Below are 21,794 nucleotides of genomic sequence, written 5' to 3'. Positions count from 1 at the left end.
CTACTTCCTCAAAACTACTTGCCCTCCACCTATCTTTGTATTGTCTGCAAACATTGGAACAAAACCATCAATTCCATCATCCAAATCATTGACATATATTGTAAAAAGAACAGGCCCCTGTGGAACACCACTAGTCACTGGCAGCCAACTAGACAAGAGTCCCTTTATTCCACTCTTTACCTCCTGCCAATCTTCTATTGCTTTATCCATGCTAGAATCTTTCCTGTAATACCATAGCTCATAGCTTGTTAAGCAACCTTAAGTGTGGCAACTTGTCAAAGGCCTTCTGAAAATCGAAGTACACAACATCAACCGATTCTCCTTTGTCTATCCTGCTTGTTATTTCTTCAAAGAATTCCCAAAGATTTGTCAGGCAATATTTTACCATGAGGAATCCACGCTGACTATAGCCTGTTTTATCATGTGCCTCCGAGTACCCCGAAACCCAATCCTTAACAATCAACTTCCCAACCGCCAAGGCCAGACTTCTGTCCCCGTCTCTTCTTGAAGAGTGGAGCGATATTTCTGATTTTCCATTCTTCCAGAACCATTCCAGAATTTGTGATACTTGAAAGATCTTTACTAATGCCTCCACGATCTCTTCAGTCACTTCTTTCAGAACCCTGGGGTTTACACCATCTGATTCAAATGACTTACCTGCTTTCAGACCTTTCAGTTTCCCAAAAATCTTCTCCATAGTAATGGTAACTTCACACACTTCATGACCCCTAACACCTGGAACTTCACTATATTACTAGTGTCTTCCACAGTGAAGACTAATGCAAAATACTTGTTCAGATCATCTGTTACTTCCTTGTCTCCCCATTAGTACCTCTCCAGCATTGTTTCCCGGCGGTCCAATATCCAATCTCACCTCTCTTTTACACTTTTGGACTACAGTTCAGCATTCAACACCATAATTCTCTCCAGGCTCGACAAGAAGCTCAGAGACCTCGGCCTTCACCTGTCTTATGTAGCTGGATCCTGACCTTCCTGTCAGAACACCAGCAGGTGGTAAGAGTGGGCTCCCTCACCTCTGCCCCTCTGACCCTCAACATAGGTGCCCCTCAGGGCGGTGTACTAAGTCCCCTCCTTTGCCCTCTGTATATCCATGGCTGTGTCGCCACCCACAGCTCTAATCTGCTTATTAAATTTGCTGATGACACTACACTGATTGGCCTAATCTCAAACAATAACAAGGCAGCCTACAGAGAAGAAGTCATCACCCTGACACAGTGCTGTCAAGAAAACAACCTCTCCCTCAATGTTGCAAAAACAAAACAGCTGGTTGTGGACTACAGGAGGAATGGAGACAGGCTAGACCCTTTTGACAGCAATGGATCTGGAGTTGAGAGGGTGAACAGCTTTAAGTTCCTCAGTTTAAACATCACTGAGGATCTCACGTGGTCTGTTCATACCAGCTGTGTGGTGAAAAAGGTACAACAGCACCTCTTTCACCTCAGACAATTGAAGAAGTTTGGTATGGGCTCCAAATCCTAAGAACTTTCTACAGGGGCACAAAAGAGAGCATCCTGACTAGCTGCATCACTGCCTGGTATGGGAACCTCAATCACAGGACTCTGCAGAGTGGAGTGGACAGCCTAGAGCATCTGTAGATGTGAATTTCCCATTATTTAGGACATTTACAAAGACAGGTGTGTAAAAAGGGCCCAAAGGATCATTAGGGACTCAAGCCACCCCAACCACAAACTGTTCCAGCTGCTACCATCCAGGAGATGGTACCGCAGCATATAAACCATGACCAACAGGCTCTGGGACAGCCATCAGGCTGCTTAAGTCATTCTGACACAACTGTATTTCTATGTTATATTGACAATCCTGTTGTATATACTACTTATTATAAATTACCATAATTGCAGATTGCACATTTAGATGGAGACATAACATAAAGATTTTTAATCCTCATGTATATGAAGAATGTAAGTAATAAAGTCAATTCAATTTATGAATCTGAAGAAACTCTTGGTATCCTCTTTAACATTATTGGTTAGCTTACTTTTGTATTCCATCTTTAACATCTTAATGACTTTTTGAGTTGCTTTTTGTTGGTTTTTAAAAGCTTCCCAACCCTCTAACTTATCACCAATTTTTGTTCTATTATATTGCCTCTCTTTGGGTTTTATGATGGCTTTAAGTTCTCTTGTTAACTATGGTTGTGTCATCTTGCCTTTAGAATACATTCCTTCTCTTTGGGATGTATACCTTCTGAATTGATTCCAGAAATTCCAGCCATTGCTGCTCTGCCATCATCCCTGCCAGTGTTCTTTTCCAATCAATTTTGGCCAAATCCTCTCTCATGCTTCTGTAATTCCCTGTACTTCACTGTAATATTGATACATCTGATTTTAGCTTCTCCTTCTCGAATTTCAGGGAAATGTGTTTTGGCTTTGGGTAAGAGCAGGAGCCATGGTGTCCAATTTAGGAGTGTGTGTCAGCCAGTCAGGATTGTGGGATGCAAGATAAGGTGAAGAGCTGTAGTGAAGGGTTTTCTGAAGGACAGTAGTCTAGTTTGTGTCTTTTGGCAGCAGTTGCGGAGCAGGGCACAAGGGAAGATGCTGCAGAATGCCGTTGAAAGAACAGTCCCCATCACAATAAGTGCTTTGTACAGATGAATGGCTCCAAGGAGGAAGGGCCAATGCTCCTGAGAGAGCCTGTTGGTTCAAGAGGGTCTTTGAGGAGAGTTCAGAATGTGATGGGTGCTCTCACATAGACCGTGGATCCAGCTTGTGTGTAAAGAGATACACCCCGACTATTCCAGTATGAGCTCCAACATTAGGTGAACGTTGGACTGGTTGAACTACAATGGGCCCTTTTCTTTTTCTGTAACTGTTTCTTAAAGCTGAAAATTTGGTAAATATACTTTCTTTATAATTTCATGCTGGTGCACAACCTGTCATTTCTGAGCTACCGAGAACTGTGTATAGACAGTATTTACACAGCATTCACTCAAATCAAGGTTCCTTTAACCAGAACATCATGATGTTCCTGTTTGGTTGAACCCCAAATCAAACTGATCCTCCATGTACATTGTTTATGAAAGGTGGTCATCTCACCGCTGATTTACATGGCTGTTAGCACAGCTAGCTAACGAGCCAAGTCTGTATACAAGTCCCAGTGAGAAGGTTACATGTACACATTGAGAGTACAAACATTTTAATAACTCTGTAAATATTGCTTTATCTTCATGTTAAATCTTGGTTGTATCACTTATTTATATATGAGATAAGGGCACAGAAGACAAGACCAATATTTAATAATAATCATCAATAAATGCACCTACACTTACCATTGAAAATACTCAAGTCTACAATATCAAGTGGCCAATATAACATTGCCATTCTAATTCTAAATAACTTTACCGTTATTACACGATACTGAATTTCATCACATCTTTTCGGCAGGATGGGGATAATAGAAGGAGGAATCAGGATGCCGTCCAGCGTGTGAATGATGCCATTGGAAGCGACAATATCCCTTTTGTGTAAAGGAACCCCTGCATCACCCAACAAAATACGGCCCTATGAAAAGATTGAGGAGAATATCATTTACTCAAATTCAGTTCAAAGTTAGCACGGCTTCACAGACTGATGGTTTAGATTTTTGCTCAAAGAAGTTAAAAACAAACTATTAACTGTAATTAGTTGAGAATCTTATTAAGCCACAATTGCTCACTTCCTGTGCTTTTCATTTCAAGAAGTTTCTCAATAAGTATTTATGTTCCAGAAATAATATCTGACATGGTTCTCAGGTTCCTAGAAAACACAATGCAAACTCATTTCATCAAACAAGAGAAAATCTACAGATGCTGGAATTCCAAGTAACACACAGAAAATGCTGGAGGAACTTAGCAGGCCAGGCTGGTCCTGCTGAAGGGTCTCGGCCAGAAATGCCGACTGTTTACTCTTTTCCATAGATGCTGCCAGACCAATTGAGCTCCTTCAGCATTTTATGTGCAAGCTCATTTATTTGGATATTGAACAATCCGGTCTGTGTTGGGAGTGGGTTCACTGCCCCCCATCCCCGCCTGTGCTGGGAATTGACTCACTGATCCACTCAGTCAGTGCTGATTGTACATTCACCTATCCAGTCTCTGGTTAGGAGTTCAGTTAAACCTGAAGCACAGGAAATGTGGTTAGATTCCTGCGTACCCACATGATATTTTTCTGTTCATTAATTAAATTTGTGCAAGATATTTTGTAATAAGGCCATTTTTGTTTGCAGTCTTAATTTATAACTAAAATGCTTTTCACTATCCTTACCTAGAGTAACATGGAAAGAGATCCTTTGGCCCACCAAGTCGTACACCCACTTTCCCTAACACTATATCAATCCCATTTCATTTTCCTCCTGTCCCCATCCGCTTCCTCTCAGCTACACCTCAGTTTTAACTGGGGGTGTATTATGCCACATGACCGACCAACAGGCATGTGGGAGTAAACTTGTTGTAACCCATGCAACCGCAGGGGTGGAGCACTAACTCCACAAAGACAGCACCTAAGATCAGGATTGAGCTCTGAGCAACTCTGCAGGCTGCTGCACTGTGCAACTCAAACTTGACAAAAGCATTTAGGCATTGATCACCTTACACACAAGGTGAGAGGAGAATAAACTTGCATCCATTTAGTATTTTTGCGTGTCATTGAAAGATATTACAAACAGATTCACACACAAACTCGTTCTGTAATTGAAATGAAGGCAGAAAAGAAAAAATATCCATGTTGGTGATGCATCAGGTAGGACTTTCAACTACAGTACAATTCAAAACCAGCATCTTTCAACTTACCTTGTTTTGAGTGAATCAATGGGTACATCTCTGTTCATATATTGTACTTACATTGGCGCTTACATTGATGGATATTATCTGGTTGGCTTTTGTCAAGATTCGAGACATGGTTGATAATCTATCCACTGCCAACTAGAAATTTAAATGACAAGTTATGGAAATTCCTTGAAAAACTAGTACAATGCATTGAGATCATAATTCTGTGAACAACAGTCTAGGTTATTTACCATAAGACACAGGAGCAGAATTAGGCTATTGGGCCCATCAAGTCTGCTCTGCTATTCCATCATGGCCAATCCATTTCTCTGTCAACTCTATTCTCCTGCCTTAATCCCATTCCATTGATGTCCTGTCTAATCAAGAACCTATCAACCTCCACTTTAAGCATGCTCATTGACTTGGCCTCCATAGCTGTCTGTGGCAATGAATTCCACAGATTCACCACCTAAAGAAATTCCTCCTCATCTCTGTTCTAAAGGGATGTCCCTCTATTCCGAGGTTGTGCCCTCTGGTCCTAGACTCAACCACTATAGGAAGCATCCTCTCCACATCCATTCTGTCTTTGAATTTCAATGAGATCCCTCCTCACTTTTCTAAACTCCAGCAAGTACAGGCCCAGAGCTACCAAACGGTTCTCATATATTAACCCTTCCATTCCCAAAATTATTCTTTCAATCTTAATTATAGTGACCTTCTTTGTAGGCTTCTCCGTTGTTCATGTAAACTGCAGCTGTTGTGATAGTTGTCAGTGCTCCTTAGCCAACAAGGAACACACTTGCAGGTCAGTAACAATGCTGCCTGCCTGTGTCTCCTTCTGGACTACAACAGCATTCCATTCTGGCAGGTCAGCAAGGTGTAACAAACTTCCTCCATATCAGAGAAAAACTCAAAGGTCAGATGAAACTTCCATTTGAACATGTACTCCATCAACAAGGCCCCAATATTCAACTGCTCAACTTTCTCTTTTAATATTTCTTTCAAAATATTTAGAATTTACTTACATTGCCTGATGCAACGATATGATGTTTCACTAGCTCTTGAAGTTTTGGCCGACCCTTATTTTAAGAAAACAAAAATACAGTTTATGGGGAAATCCTGATGAGTTGGGAAGTTCAGCAATTAATTGATAACTCCACAGACTATTTATTTAGTTTAGTTTTATTTACAAAAACAAATGAATTTTTATATCTCACTTTAATTTGCAATGATTAATATTGATCCCTGCTTCCTCTTTTGGACAGTTTTCAATCCAAAGAAATCAGTTTTGTATCCTCAGCCTACCGCACTTTTTTCTCAACGATAGAAATGAGAATAGCTTTCAAGTGTGTGTGTGAGGGGGTGAGAGTCTTTGTTCATTTTCACAACCATTTTGCAGTTCAAACAATGCAGATCCAATTCACAGGTACAAAAATGGCCCTTCAACCTATGATGTCCTATCCACCTTTTAACCTACTCCAAGATCAATCCAACTCCTCCCTCCTACATAGCCCTCCATGTTTCTGTTACACATGTGCCTATTTAGGTGATTTAAATGCCCCTAATATACCTACCTCTACCACCACCCCTGGCAATGCATTCCATGCACTTATCACTCTGTATAAAACTTAACTTTGACACACCACTATACTTTCTCCAGTCATCTTAAAATTATGCCCCTTCATTTTAGTCATTTCTGCCCTGGGTAAAAATCTCACTTAACTTATGCCCCTTATCACCTTGTACATCTCTATCGGTACCTCCTATCTCCCTCCACTTTCTTCAATTCTAAACATTATAAAGCTCCGCATCAACTGGATCAGAGCGATTCCAAATGAAACTAGTTATAATTCACATAGCTGTTATACTTAAAACAAATAGCATGCAAGTCCTGTCCTGAAAAGGAGTCATTTCCAGAGTAATGACAAACCTAAAAGAAATTCTGCACATTACCCAGTTATATGATTTTAGATTCTTCCTTTGGAGAAACGAACTAAGTTTTATAAGAGGCTACAAGTTGATTAACAGTTTTAAACTACAGATTGGTTTAGTAGATCCATGAAAATATACTGGTCCATAAATTGTCAATTCTTATTGAAGAGTCCCCTCATTATTCCTCACAAAGCCAATTTCTTTTTTTAGCTAGGCTCTCTGGGAAGTGGGACATATTGGAGGCACAACTGCCTAAAAAAAATGAGACCCTTCTGTGCCAGTCTTTAATGTGTAATTTATGCACTAAAGCCTTTTTGCATATATTAGACTGTGTGAGTGTTGATTTCTGGGTCAATAAGCAGACAACAAAGAAGTTGCAGAGATGCTTCTTTGCACAAGTACCCTGAGCAAGACTTAAGTTTGCCTGTTGCCAGCTGTGCACCTAATGATATCATAACTTTCTGCCTTTTTCACCGGAGCATCTTTGCTGATTGCAGCTTTTAAAAAAAAAGCACATGTGATGCAGTGCACAGTGATCACCACCTTCTTAGCAGTCTGCAGCTGGCAGTGGACTGGGGCCCAGTGGAATGCAACATCATGTAGGGATTGCCCAATCACAATGATGAACACCAGATGCACCCTTCCCCAGTGTTTCTCCTCACTTCCATGGCAACCATGTCTTCAGCTTTATGGTGGTTCTGTCAGCTCTGCCTGACAGCCTCAACAATCTGCACAGAATTAATGCTGCAGCTATGAACCAGCAGGTAAAACATTTTGTACATAATTTAGAGAGAACACATTTTAATGATTATTTAGTTGGCTTTTACACCTATGTTCAGAATAAGTGCCATTATAAATTCAGGATAAATAAAGGTTGATCAGTGTCTGGGAAGTAACAATATAACCAGGGAGGAAGGGAAAAAATAATTATGCTAGACTTCAATTCTCTAATGAGCTGCTGGAAAGTTCACTCCTTTCTATTGGAAAATTAGTTATATCACTAAATATATAACATTGGTCACCACCACTAAATATGCAGTAATGTGTACAGTCATACACAGCACAAGGCACATATAAGACAGCAGTAACACAAGTCAGACAGCTCCCTGAGTCCATGAACGTTGCAGCAGTCTGCAGACAAACACAATACAGCTTGTCTTCTACCAAGCAAACAATAGAGGGCAGCACCAGGGCCAGCGTGGACTCTGTACCACACCAGCTCCACCATGGACTCTGTACCACACCAGCTCCACCATGGACTCTGTACCACACCAGCTCCACCATGGACTCTGTGCCACACCAGCTCCACCATGGACTCTGTGCCACACCAGCTCCACCATGGACTCTGTGCCACACCAGCTCCACCATGGACTCTGTGCCACACCAGCTCCACCATGGACTCTGTACCACACCAGCTCCACCATGGACTCTGTACCACACAAAGCTCCACCATGGACTCTGTACCACACCAGCTCCACCATGGACTCTGTACCACACCTGCTCCACCATGGACTCTGTGCCACACCAGCTCCACCATGGACTCTGTGCCACACCAGCTCCACCATGGACTCTGTACCACACCAGCTCCACCATGGACTCTGTGCCACACCAGCTCCACCATGGACTCTGTGCCACACCAGCTCCACCATGGACTCTGTACCACACCAGCTCCACCATGGACACTGTGCCACATGAGCTCCACCATGGACTCTGTACCACACCAGCTCCACCATGGACTCTGTACCACACCAGCTCCACCATGGACTCTGTGCCACACCAGCTCCACCATGGACTCTGTACCACACCAGGGCCAGCATGGACTCTGTACCACACCAGGGCCACCATGGACTCTGTACCACACCAGCTCCACCATGGACTCTGTACCACACCAGGGCCACAATGGACTCTGTGCCACACCAGCACCACCATGGACTCTGTACCACACCAGCTCCACCATGGACTCTGTACCACACCAGCTCCACCATGGACTCTGTGCCACACCAGCTCCACCATGGACTCTGTGCCACACCAGCTCCACCATGGACTCTGTGCCACACCAGCTCCACCATGGACTCTGTGCCACACCAGCTCCACCATGGACTCTGTACCACACCAGCTCCACCATGGACTCTGTACCACACAAAGCTCCACCATGGACTCTGTACCACACCAGCTCCACCATGGACTCTGTACCACACCTGCTCCACCATGGACTCTGTGCCACACCAGCTCCACCATGGACTCTGTGCCACACCAGCTCCACCATGGACTCTGTACCACACCAGCTCCACCATGGACTCTGTGCCACACCAGCTCCACCATGGACTCTGTGCCACACCAGCTCCACCATGGACTCTGTACCACACCAGCTCCACCATGGACTCTGTGCCACATGAGCTCCACCATGGACTCTGTACCACACCAGCTCCACCATGGACTCTGTACCACACCAGCTCCACCATGGACTCTGTGCCACACCAGGGCCAGCATGGACTCTGTACCACACCAGGGCCACCATGGACTCTGTACCACACCAGCTCCACCATGGACTCTGTACCACACCAGGGCCACCATGGACTCTGTGCCACACCAGCACCACCATGGACTCTGTGCCACACCAGCTCCACCATAGACTCTGTACCACACCAGCTCCACCATGGACTCTGTACCACACCAGCTCCACCATGGATTCTGTACCGCACCAGGGCCACCATGGACTCTGTACCACACCAGGGCCACCATGGACTCTGTACCACACCAGCTCCACCATGGACTCTGTGCCACACAAGCTCCACCATGGACTCTGTACCACACCAGCTCCACCATGGACTCTGTACCGCACCAGGGCCAGCATGGACTCTGTACCACACCAGCTCCACCATGGACTCTGTACCACACCAGCTCCAACATGGGCTCTGTAACACACCAGGGCCCCAATGGACTCTGTACCACACCAGCTCCACCATGGACTCTGTACCACACCAGCTCCACCATGGGCTCTGTAACACACCAGGGCCCCCATGGACTCTGTACCACACCAGCTCCACCATGGACACTGTGCCACATGAGCTCCACCATGGACTCTGTACCACACCAGCTCCACTATGGACTCTGTACCACACCAGCTCCACCATGGACTCTGTGCCACACCAGCTCCACCATGGGCTCTGTAACACACCAGGGCCCCCATGGACTCTGTACCACACCAGCTCCACCATGGACTCTGTACCACACGAGCTCCACCATGGACTCTGTGCCACACCAGCTCCACCGTGGACTCTGTACCACACCAGCTCCACCATGGACTCTGTGCCACACCAGCTCCACCATGGACTCTGTACCACACCAGCTCGACCATGGACTCCGTACCACACCAGCTCCACCATGGACTCTGTGCCACACCAGCTCCACCATGGACTCTGTGCCACACCAGCTCCACCATGGACTCTGTGCCACACCAGGGCCAGCATGGACTCTGTACCACACCAGCTCCACCATGGACTCTGTGCCACACCAGCTCCACCATGGACTCTGTACCACACCAGGGCCAGCATGGACTCTGTACCACACCAGGGCCACCATGGACTCTGTACCACACCAGCTCCACCATGGACTCTGTACCACACCAGCTCCACCATGGACTCTGTGCCACACCAGCTCCACCATGGACTCTGTACCACACCAGGGCCAGCATGGACTCTGTACCACACCAGCTCCACCATGGACTCTGTACCACACCAGCTCCACCATGGACTCTGTACCACACCAGCTCCACCATGGACTCTGTACCACACAAGCTCCACCACGGATTCTGTACCGCACCAGGGCCAGCATGGACTCTGTACCACACCAGCTCCAGCATGGACTCTGTACCACACCAGCTTCACCATGGACTCTGTACCACACCAGCTCCACCATGGATTCTGTACCGCACCAGGGCCAGCATGGACTCTGTACCACACCAGCTCCACCATGGACTCTGTACCACACCAGCTCCACCATGGACTCTGTGCCACACCAGCTCCACCATGGGCTCTGTAACACACCAGGGCCCCCATGGACTCTGTACCACACCAGCTCCACCATGGACTCTGTGCTACACCAGCTCGACCATGGACTCTGTACCACACCAGCTCCACCATGGACTCTGTGCCACACCAGCTCCACCATGGACTCTGTACCAGACCAGCTCCACCATGGACTCCGTACCACACCAGCTCCACCATGGACTCTGTGCCACACCAGCTCCACCATGGACTCTGTGCCACACCAGCTCCACCATGGACTCTGTGCCACACCAGGGCCAGCATGGACTCTGTACCACACCAGCTCCACCATGGACTCTGTGCCACACGAGCTCCACCATGGACTCTGTGCCACACCAGGGCCAGCATGGACTCTGTACCACACCAGCTCCACCATGGACTCTGTACCACACCAGGGCCAGCATGGGCTCTGTGCCACAGCAGCTCCACCATGGGCTCTGTGCCACAGCAGCTCCACCATGGGCTCTGTGCCACACCAGCTCCACCATGGACTCTGTACCACACCAGCTCCACCATGGACTCTGTACCACATCAGCTCCACCATGGACTCTGTACCACACCAGCTCGACCATGGACTCTGTACCACACCAGCTCCACCATGGACTCTGTGCCACACGAGCTCCACCATGGACTCTGTACCACACCAGGGCCAGCATGGACTCTGTACCACACCAGCTCCACCATGGACTCTGTACCACACCAGCTCCACCATGGACTCTGTACCACACCAGCTCCACCATGGACTCTGTGCCACACGAGCTCCACCATGGACTCTGTACCACACCAGGGCCAGCATGGACTCTGTACCACACCAGCTCCACCATGGACTCTGTACCACACCAGCTCCACCATGGACTCTGTGCCACACCAGCTCCACCATGGACTCTGTACCACACCAGGGCCAGCATGGACTCTGTACCACACCAGCTCCACCATGGACTCTGTGCCACACCAGCTCCACCATGGACTCTGTGCCACACCAGCTCCACCATGGACTCTGTACCACACCAGCTCCACCATGGACTCTGTACCACACCAGGGCCACCATGGACTCTGTACCACACCAGCTCCACCATGTACTCTGTACCACACCAGCTCCACCATGGACTCTGTACCACACCAGCTCCACCATGGACTCTGTACCACACCAGCTCCACCATGGACTCTGTACCACACCAGGGCCACCATGTACTCTGTACCACACCAGCTCCACCATGGACTCTGTACCACACCTGCTCCACCATGGAATCTGTGCCACACCAGCTCCACCATGGACTCTGTGCCACACCAGCTCCACCATGGACTCTGTACCACACCAGCTCCACCATGGACTCTGTACCACACCAGCTCCACCATGGACTCTGTACCACACCTCCTCCACCATGGACTCTGTGCCACACCAGCTCCACCATGGACTCTGTGCCACACCAGCTCCACCATGGACTCTGTACCACACCAGCTCCACCATGGACTCTGTACCACACCAGCTCCACCATGGACTCTGTGCCACAACAGCTCCATCATGGACTCTGTACCACACCAGCTCCACCATGGACTCTGTACCACACCAGCTCCACCATGGACTCTGTACCACACCAGCTCCACTATGGACTCTGTACCACACCAGCTCCACCATGGACTCTGTAGTACACCAGGGCCAGCATGGACTCTGTGCCTCACCAGCTCCACCATGGACTCTGTACCACACCAGCTCCACCATGGACTCTGTACCACACCAGGGCCACCATGGACTCTGTACCACACCAGCTCCACCATGGACTCTGTACCACACCAGGGCCACCATGGACTCTGTGCCACACCAGCACCACCATGGACTCTGTGCCACACCAGCTCCACCATAGACTCTGTACCACACCAGCTCCACCATGGACTCTGTACCACACCAGCTCCACCATGGATTCTGTACCGCACCAGGGCCACCATGGACTCTGTACCACACCAGGGCCACCATGGACTCTGTACCACACCAGCTCCACCATGGACTCTGTGCCACACAAGCTCCACCATGGACTCTGTACCACACCAGCTCCACCATGGACTCTGTACCGCACCAGGGCCAGCATGGACTCTGTACCACACCAGCTCCACCATGGACTCTGTACCACACCAGCTCCAACATGGGCTCTGTAACACACCAGGGCCCCAATGGACTCTGTACCACACCAGCTCCACCATGGACTCTGTACCACACCAGCTCCACCATGGGCTCTGTAACACACCAGGGCCCCCATGGACTCTGTACCACACCAGCTCCACCATGGACACTGTGCCACATGAGCTCCACCATGGACTCTGTACCACACCAGCTCCACTATGGACTCTGTACCACACCAGCTCCACCATGGACTCTGTGCCACACCAGCTCCACCATGGGCTCTGTAACACACCAGGGCCCCCATGGACTCTGTACCACACCAGCTCCACCATGGACTCTGTACCACACGAGCTCCACCATGGACTCTGTGCCACACCAGCTCCACCGTGGACTCTGTACCACACCAGCTCCACCATGGACTCTGTGCCACACCAGCTCCACCATGGACTCTGTACCACACCAGCTCGACCATGGACTCCGTACCACACCAGCTCCACCATGGACTCTGTGCCACACCAGCTCCACCATGGACTCTGTGCCACACCAGCTCCACCATGGACTCTGTGCCACACCAGGGCCAGCATGGACTCTGTACCACACCAGCTCCACCATGGACTCTGTGCCACACCAGCTCCACCATGGACTCTGTACCACACCAGGGCCAGCATGGACTCTGTACCACACCAGGGCCACCATGGACTCTGTACGACACCAGCTCCACCATGGACTCTGTACCACACCAGCTCCACCATGGACTCTGTGCCACACCAGCTCCACCATGGACTCTGTACCACACCAGGGCCAGCATGGACTCTGTACCACACCAGCTCCACCATGGACTCTGTACCACACCAGCTCCACCATGGACTCTGTACCACACCAGCTCCACCATGGACTCTGTACCACACAAGCTCCACCACGGATTCTGTACCGCACCAGGGCCAGCATGGACTCTGTACCACACCAGCTCCAGCATGGACTCTGTACCACACCAGCTTCACCATGGACTCTGTACCACACCAGCTCCACCATGGATTCTGTACCGCACCAGGGCCAGCATGGACTCTGTACCACACCAGCTCCACCATGGACTCTGTACCACACCAGCTCCACCATGGACTCTGTGCCACACCAGCTCCACCATGGGCTCTGTAACACACCAGGGCCCCCATGGACTCTGTACCACACCAGCTCCACCATGGACTCTGTGCTACACCAGCTCGACCATGGACTCTGTACCACACCAGCTCCACCATGGACTCTGTGCCACACCAGCTCCACCATGGACTCTGTACCAGACCAGCTCCACCATGGACTCCGTACCACACCAGCTCCACCATGGACTCTGTGCCACACCAGCTCCACCATGGACTCTGTGCCACACCAGCTCCACCATGGACTCTGTGCCACACCAGGGCCAGCATGGACTCTGTACCACACCAGCTCCACCATGGACTCTGTGCCACACGAGCTCCACCATGGACTCTGTGCCACACCAGGGCCAGCATGGACTCTGTACCACACCAGCTCCACCATGGACTCTGTACCACACCAGGGCCAGCATGGGCTCTGTGCCACAGCAGCTCCACCATGGGCTCTGTGCCACAGCAGCTCCACCATGGGCTCTGTGCCACACCAGCTCCACCATGGACTCTGTACCACACCAGCTCCACCATGGACTCTGTACCACATCAGCTCCACCATGGACTCTGTACCACACCAGCTCGACCATGGACTCTGTACCACACCAGCTCCACCATGGACTCTGTGCCACACGAGCTCCACCATGGACTCTGTACCACACCAGGGCCAGCATGGACTCTGTACCACACCAGCTCCACCATGGACTCTGTACCACACCAGCTCCACCATGGACTCTGTACCACACCAGCTCCACCATGGACTCTGTGCCACACGAGCTCCACCATGGACTCTGTACCACACCAGGGCCAGCATGGACTCTGTACCACACCAGCTCCACCATGGACTCTGTACCACACCAGCTCCACCATGGACTCTGTGCCACACCAGCTCCACCATGGACTCTGTACCACACCAGGGCCAGCATGGACTCTGTACCACACCAGCTCCACCATGGACTCTGTGCCACACCAGCTCCACCATGGACTCTGTGCCACACCAGCTCCACCATGGACTCTGTACCACACCAGCTCCACCATGGACTCTGTACCACACCAGGGCCACCATGGACTCTGTACCACACCAGCTCCACCATGTACTCTGTACCACACCAGCTCCACCATGGACTCTGTACCACACCAGCTCCACCATGGACTCTGTACCACACCAGCTCCACCATGGACTCTGTACCACACCAGGGCCACCATGTACTCTGTACCACACCAGCTCCACCATGGACTCTGTACCACACCTGCTCCACCATGGAATCTGTGCCACACCAGCTCCACCATGGACTCTGTGCCACACCAGCTCCACCATGGACTCTGTACCACACCAGCTCCACCATGGACTCTGTACCACACCAGCTCCACCATGGACTCTGTACCACACCTCCTCCACCATGGACTCTGTGCCACACCAGCTCCACCATGGACTCTGTGCCACACCAGCTCCACCATGGACTCTGTACCACACCAGCTCCACCATGGACTCTGTACCACACCAGCTCCACCATGGACTCTGTGCCACAACAGCTCCATCATGGACTCTGTACCACACCAGCTCCACCATGGACTCTGTACCACACCAGCTCCACCATGGACTCTGTACCACACCAGCTCCACTATGGACTCTGTACCACACCAGCTCCACCATGGACTCTGTAGTACACCAGGGCCAGCATGGACTCTGTGCCTCACCAGCTCCACCATGGACTCTGTACCACACCAGCTCCACCATGGACTCTGTAGCACACCAGGGCCAGCATGGACTCTGTGCCTCACCAGCTCCACCATGGACTCTGTAGCACACCAGGGCCAGCATGGACTCTGTACCACACCAGCTCCACCATGGACTCTGTAGCACACCAGGGCCACCATGGACTCTGTGCCTCACCAGCTCCACCATGGACTCTGTACCACACCAGGGCCAGCATGGACTCTGTAGTACACCAGGGCCAGCATGGACTCTGTGCCTCACCAGCTCCACCATGGACTCTGTACCACACCAGCTCCACCATGGACTCTGTAGCACACCAGGGCCAGCATGGACTCTGTGCCTCACCAGCTCCACCATGGACTCTGTAGCACACCAGGGCCAGCATGGACTCTGTACCACACCAGCTCCACCATGGACTCTGTAGCACACCAGGGCCACCATGGACTCTGTGCCTCACCAGCTCCACCATGGACTCTGTGCCACACCAGCTCCACTATGGACTCTGTACCACACCAGGGCCACCATGGACTCTGTACCACACCAGGGCCACCATGGACTCTGTACCACACCAGGGCCAGCATGGACTCTGTACCACACCAGCTCCACCATGGACTCTGTACCACACCAGCTCCACTATGGACTCTGTACCACACCAGCTCCACCATGGACTCTGTACCACACCAGGGCCACCATGGACTCTGTACCACACCAGGGCCACCATGGACTCTGTACCACACCAGGGCCACCATGGACTCTGTACCACACCAGGGCCACCATGGACTCTGTACCGCACCAGCTCCACCATGGACTCTGTGCCACACCAGCTCCACCATGGACTCTGTACCACACCAGGGCCACCATGGACTCTGTGCCACACCAGCTCCACCATGGACTCTGTGCCACACCAGCTCCACCATGGACTCTGTACCACACCAGCTCCACCATGGACTCTGTGCCACACCAGCTCCACCATGGACTCTGTACCACACCAGCTCCACCATGGACTCTGTGCCACACCAGCTCCACCATGGACTCTGTACCACACCAGCTCCACCATGGACTCTGTGCCACACCAGGGCCAGCATGGACTCTGTACCACACCAGCTCCACCATGGACTCTGTACCACACCAGCTCCACCATGGACTCTGTACCACACCAGGGCCACCATGGACTCTGTGCCACACCAGCTCCACCATGGACTCTGTACCACACCAGCTCCACCATGGACTCTGTACCACACCAGGGCCAGCATGGACTCTGTGCCACACCAGCTCCACCATGGACTCTGTACCACACCAGCTCCACCATGGACTCTGTGCCTCTCTGTCGGATGGCTGCAAACAAACGACACTGCAGCCGAAGGCCTAATCCTTGCTACGGCCCAGACCACACAGTTACCCTGCAAATAACCCAGTGAACTAGCCTTGCAGCATTCTATACTCCCGATGTCCAACAATCACAAGAAACGTGACTAAGACATCATTCACTGCTAGACTGCCCACCGCCATCACCCTCTGACTATGATGCCTCTCTGTAGCATACAGCAGAACTAAGTCCAGCTCCTTCAGTTTCTCTGCCAAGGAGGAGCTTGCTGAGGGGTAGACCTGCAGTACTTTAAATTCTTAATGTCCAGCAGGGACTTATGATCATAAAAAGTGCTTTTAACAGAGACAAAAACACTCTTAGTTGGCCCCATAGAAGCTCTGTGTACAAGCATGCCGCTTGTTCTCTGTATATTCAGTTCCATTGGATTCGCTTGAACCAAATCTCAGAAGCTGAGTAGTATGTACACCCACTATTAAGCTGCATGTTAGACTCTATTACTTAAGGAAAAATTTCTAGAGGATTGGTTTATAGAAAAGTATAACCTTTGTAAATTTACAATCTTGACATTTAACAAGTATGATTCTTAATACAATTTAATTATTTACTTACCTCACCAAACATATAGAATAAAGTTCCATCTCTTAGCTTGTCCACTGCCTCGTTACTTGGAACAAAGACTGTGTAAGGTCCAGGACCATCCAGTATAAGGGGGAGATCGCAATTCTACAAATTAAATAATAACATTCTTACAATCTCTTAGCAATGTTCAGTGGTGATTGAGCAGAATTATAAAATAAAAACTATGAAATGCATTTTAAAGTAAGTTATGGGAATAATCACGAAAGCAGAAAATATTGTTTAGTTGCCTAGATGTACCCTAGTTTAAGGATGGAGCTGACATTTAAAACCTTCCAAAATATGATTTAGATAATCTTTAGTATATACTAATATTAAAATTGTGCAATATTAATCAGTGCTAATGTTGATTTTATTGAGAATAAAAGAAAATTACAGACGTTGAGAATTAAAATCAATACAAAATGTTGGAAACTTTCAGCTGGCTGTCCTGCTAAGCATTTTCAGCATTTCTGCTTTGATTTTTTTGAGATAGCATTGTCATAGTGCCAATTGCACTAGTTTGGGTAAATATTCTTTCTCATCTAAATTAGCTTTGTCAGATAACTTCTGGTACAGAATTCCAAAGGAATTTACAAAAAAATATAACTACTCTCAGAAACGAATCAAATAGTGGGACCACTAATGACAGAAAAGTGGCTTATTCCAACTGGTGCTATGGAGATTTGGAAAATGCATATTTGCCAGGATTTGAGCAAGTCACTTGAGCCACTATTTTGCTGCTGCAAAACTTGTTTTAAAGTGCCAGCTATTACAGATCTTGTCACTTTGGAGCCAAAGTGCATATTTTTCAGGAACTGTTTTCCATACAGCAGAGGCTGGAAGAGGGGTCAGAGTGATAAAATCATTTCAGCCAACAACCAAATGTAAAACACATGGGTTTAAAGGTACATTTACACAACTTAAACCAAAATCGTGCTGTGCTGTTAAAAATTGGGTTAACCAAAGTAGAGCAATTTTGCGCACATGTAAGGGCTTGCTCAGTACCCTATGGAAATTCTCCTCTTTTTATGGGGGATTTTCAAATACTCCAGCTCCTTTCAACTGATGTAAAACTCATGCAAATGACATCACTCAAGCTCTACACACAAAGTTAATTTCTAATGAGATTTTCTACCTCACAGGCCTGAAAATTCTTATTTACTCGCAGAACAAAAAGCATTTACTAACCCTTTACCCCTAAATGGTGCCATTCAAAGGGCTATCACTCACACCACATTCTTTGTCATCACTGGCATCTTAAACCTTATGTGTGACCTAGCTGCAATTGTCATTGAGGTGAAGGTCAGCATCACTCCCATATTTCTTGCCTCAGTGCCATCCCAGGCAGTTGGTGCAGATCTCTGCCACACTCACAGTTTCTTACTCACTGCTACACTATCAAGGCTGCCCAAACTCCAAGCCCACAAAGAATTCACTTTTCTCCGTGCTCACGTCTACTTTTTCTTCAGCTCGTGGAAGCAAATAAAGCAGGCAAAGGCAATTGTTTGCCCTGTGTGAATCCCTACAATGCAGATATTCAGAGATTGCATTCACCTCCTCACTGAGGTCTTCTTGGCAATTTTCTGAATGTGGGCCAAACAAGAATTTGTTCAGTGCACCTCTCTACAAAAAAGAACCTAAGACAGAGGAGCAGAATTAAGCAACTTGGCCAATCGAGTCTGCTCCGCCATTCCCTCATGGCTCATTTACTTTCCTTCTCAACTCTAGTCTCCTGCCTTTTTGATGCCCTTACTAATAGAGAACCCATCAACCTCTGCTTTAAACAAACCCAATAATTTGGTTTCCACAGCTGCCTGAGGCAATGAATTCCACAGATTCATCACCTTTTGATAATGAAATTCATCCTCATCTCTATTTTACAGGGAAGTTCTTCTATTCTGAAGCTATGCCTTCTGGTCCTAGACCCTCCCATTATTAGAAACATCCTATCCACGTCCTTTCTATCTGGGTCTTTCGATGAGACCACCCATATTCTTCTAAGCTCAACCAAATACAGTGCCATCAAATGTTCATATGTTAACCCTTTCAATTCCTGGGATCATCCTCATAAACCTCCTCTAGACCTTCTCCAATGCAGCACATCATTTCTTAGATATGGGGACCATAATTGCCCACAATACTCCAGATGTGTTGACCAATGCCTTACAAACCTCAGCAATACATCTTTACTTTTATATTTAGTCCCCTCAAAATAAATGCTAATATTACATTTGCCTTCCTTCTTTCCAATTCAACTTGCAAATTAACAAAAAGAAAAATTCTGCTCTCGGACTCCCAAGTCCCCTTGCACTTCCAGTTTCAGGATTTACTCCCCATTTGGAGAATGGTCTACACCTTTATTCTTTCTACCAAAGTGTATGACCATGCCCTTCCCTACACTGTATTCCATCTGCCACTTCTTTGCTCAAAGCTAATTTGCAGGCTGAATTATTAGTAAAGAAAGCAAATGCAATTTTAGCAGTAATTTCAAAAGGACTAGAATATAAAAGCAAAGATGTAATGCTGAGGCTTTATAAGGCATTGAGCAATAGCACTTGAAGTATTTTGAGCAGTTTTGTGCCCCTTATATGTGAAAATGTGTGTTAACATTGGAGAAGGTCCAGAGGAGATTTACAAGAATGATCCCAGGAATTAAAGAGTTAATACACGAGAAGCATTTGATAGCCTGTAATTGCTGAAGTTTAGAAGAACGAAAGGGGGATCTGATTGAAGCCTACTGAAGCTTTGCGCGTATGTACAGATATTGTTTCTCAGAATGATGGGAGAGTCGAGGACCAGTAGTTACAGCCGCAGAATAGGACATCTCTTCAGAACAGTGAAGAAGAGGAACTTATTTAGCTGCAAGGTGATGAATCTAGGAACTTATTGCCACAGCGGGCTTGGAGGTCAAGACATTGGGTATAGTTAAAGGGGCAGTTTACATGTTCTTTGTAAGTGTATCAAAGAATACAGGAAGAAGGCAGAAGAATGAGGTTCAGAGAGAAAATAAATCAGCCATCATCAAATGGCGGAGCAGACCTTTGGGGCCAAATGTCTTATTCTTATGGTATTCCAATTTTCCAAAGTGATCACTGCTATGTGCAGACCAGGAATTTTGCACTTTGATTTTCAACACCCCTTTCTTCAAAAGACTGTGGTAAAGTGATGGAAAATTTGATCATTGACATCAATATTGACTGAGGGCTGGCTCCATGTTCTCTGTGGATATGAAAAGTGCTCCATGTTTTCCAGGATCTTGCCATAAACCATAGAACCATAGAACATTACAGCACAGTACAGGCCCTTCAGCCCTCCATGTTGTGCCGACCCATATAATCCTTAAAAATAAGTACTAAACCCACACTACCCCATAACCCTCCATTTTTCTTTCATCCATATATCTGTCCGAGAGGCTCTTAAATACCCCTAATGTTTTAGCCTCCACCACCATCCTTGGCAAGTCATTCCAGGCACTCACAACCCTCTGTGTAAAAAACTTACCCCTGATGTACTGTTGTGCAGAGGGGACAGTTTGGCAGGGGCACCTTGGTTTTGGGAATGTTGATGCAAGGTTCAGCCTCCTGTATGGTTCGTTAAAAACTTTAAAACACCTTAGAGCTCAGCCTACAAATACTGTAGTTTGACCACTGAAATGGAGTTGATATTGGTTCTGGTGTGGAGGTAAGATAGGTTGGGCAGTTCTCATTTGACCTGCAGATTAGCTCCTTGCATGAGGGAATTTCAGTGGATTTAAGGTGTAACATTGTCAAGAAAAACAGAAAAAAACACTACCAAGAAAATGAGACAACTTTGTTTGATGTGGACTTCATTGGTTTTGGCCTTGTTGGTTCCGACCATGATGTCCAACATACAGACAAATATCTATCACCAGCTGAATTTGAGGAAATTGCTCCAGATTCCAATTCCTTCAGGCCAATGGAGTCAAAATCTTCAGTGGCAGACAGAAAAAAAAACAAGCCTTGTAGGCGATGGTTATGCACCTGCTATTCCATTGGAGTGTTCACATGGTATAGAACTCCATGCTGCAACTCTTTGGGAGTGGGTGGTTGAGAATAGGGTGCGGGCAATGTCTTTTACTATAGGAGATCTAGAGGT

At 48.1% G+C, this 21,794-nt stretch overlaps 1 protein-coding gene across 2 annotated transcripts in view; it reads right to left on the bottom strand.

Moving 5' to 3' along the window:
• Nucleotides 1-21,794, bottom strand: part of stab1 (stabilin 1) — a 323,963-nt gene that overhangs the window by 217,694 nt on the left and 84,475 nt on the right. For both annotated transcript variants that reach the window (XM_059944646.1, XM_059944645.1), the window contains exons 15-18: nucleotides 17,670-17,783; nucleotides 5,806-5,859; nucleotides 4,856-4,936; nucleotides 3,381-3,539 (exon numbers count right to left, since the gene is read on the bottom strand). In XM_059944646.1, the coding sequence (XP_059800629.1) occupies nucleotides 3,381-3,539; nucleotides 4,856-4,936; nucleotides 5,806-5,859; nucleotides 17,670-17,783 (408 nt within the window). The remainder of the gene's footprint in view (nucleotides 1-3,380; nucleotides 3,540-4,855; nucleotides 4,937-5,805; nucleotides 5,860-17,669; nucleotides 17,784-21,794) is intronic.

This window comes from Hypanus sabinus, chromosome 19, assembly GCF_030144855.1.
Source record: "Hypanus sabinus isolate sHypSab1 chromosome 19, sHypSab1.hap1, whole genome shotgun sequence".
NCBI lineage: Eukaryota > Metazoa > Chordata > Chondrichthyes > Myliobatiformes > Dasyatidae > Hypanus > Hypanus sabinus.
Note: the sequence above shows the minus strand (reverse complement) of the source record. Positions and strands in the feature narration are given on the sequence as shown.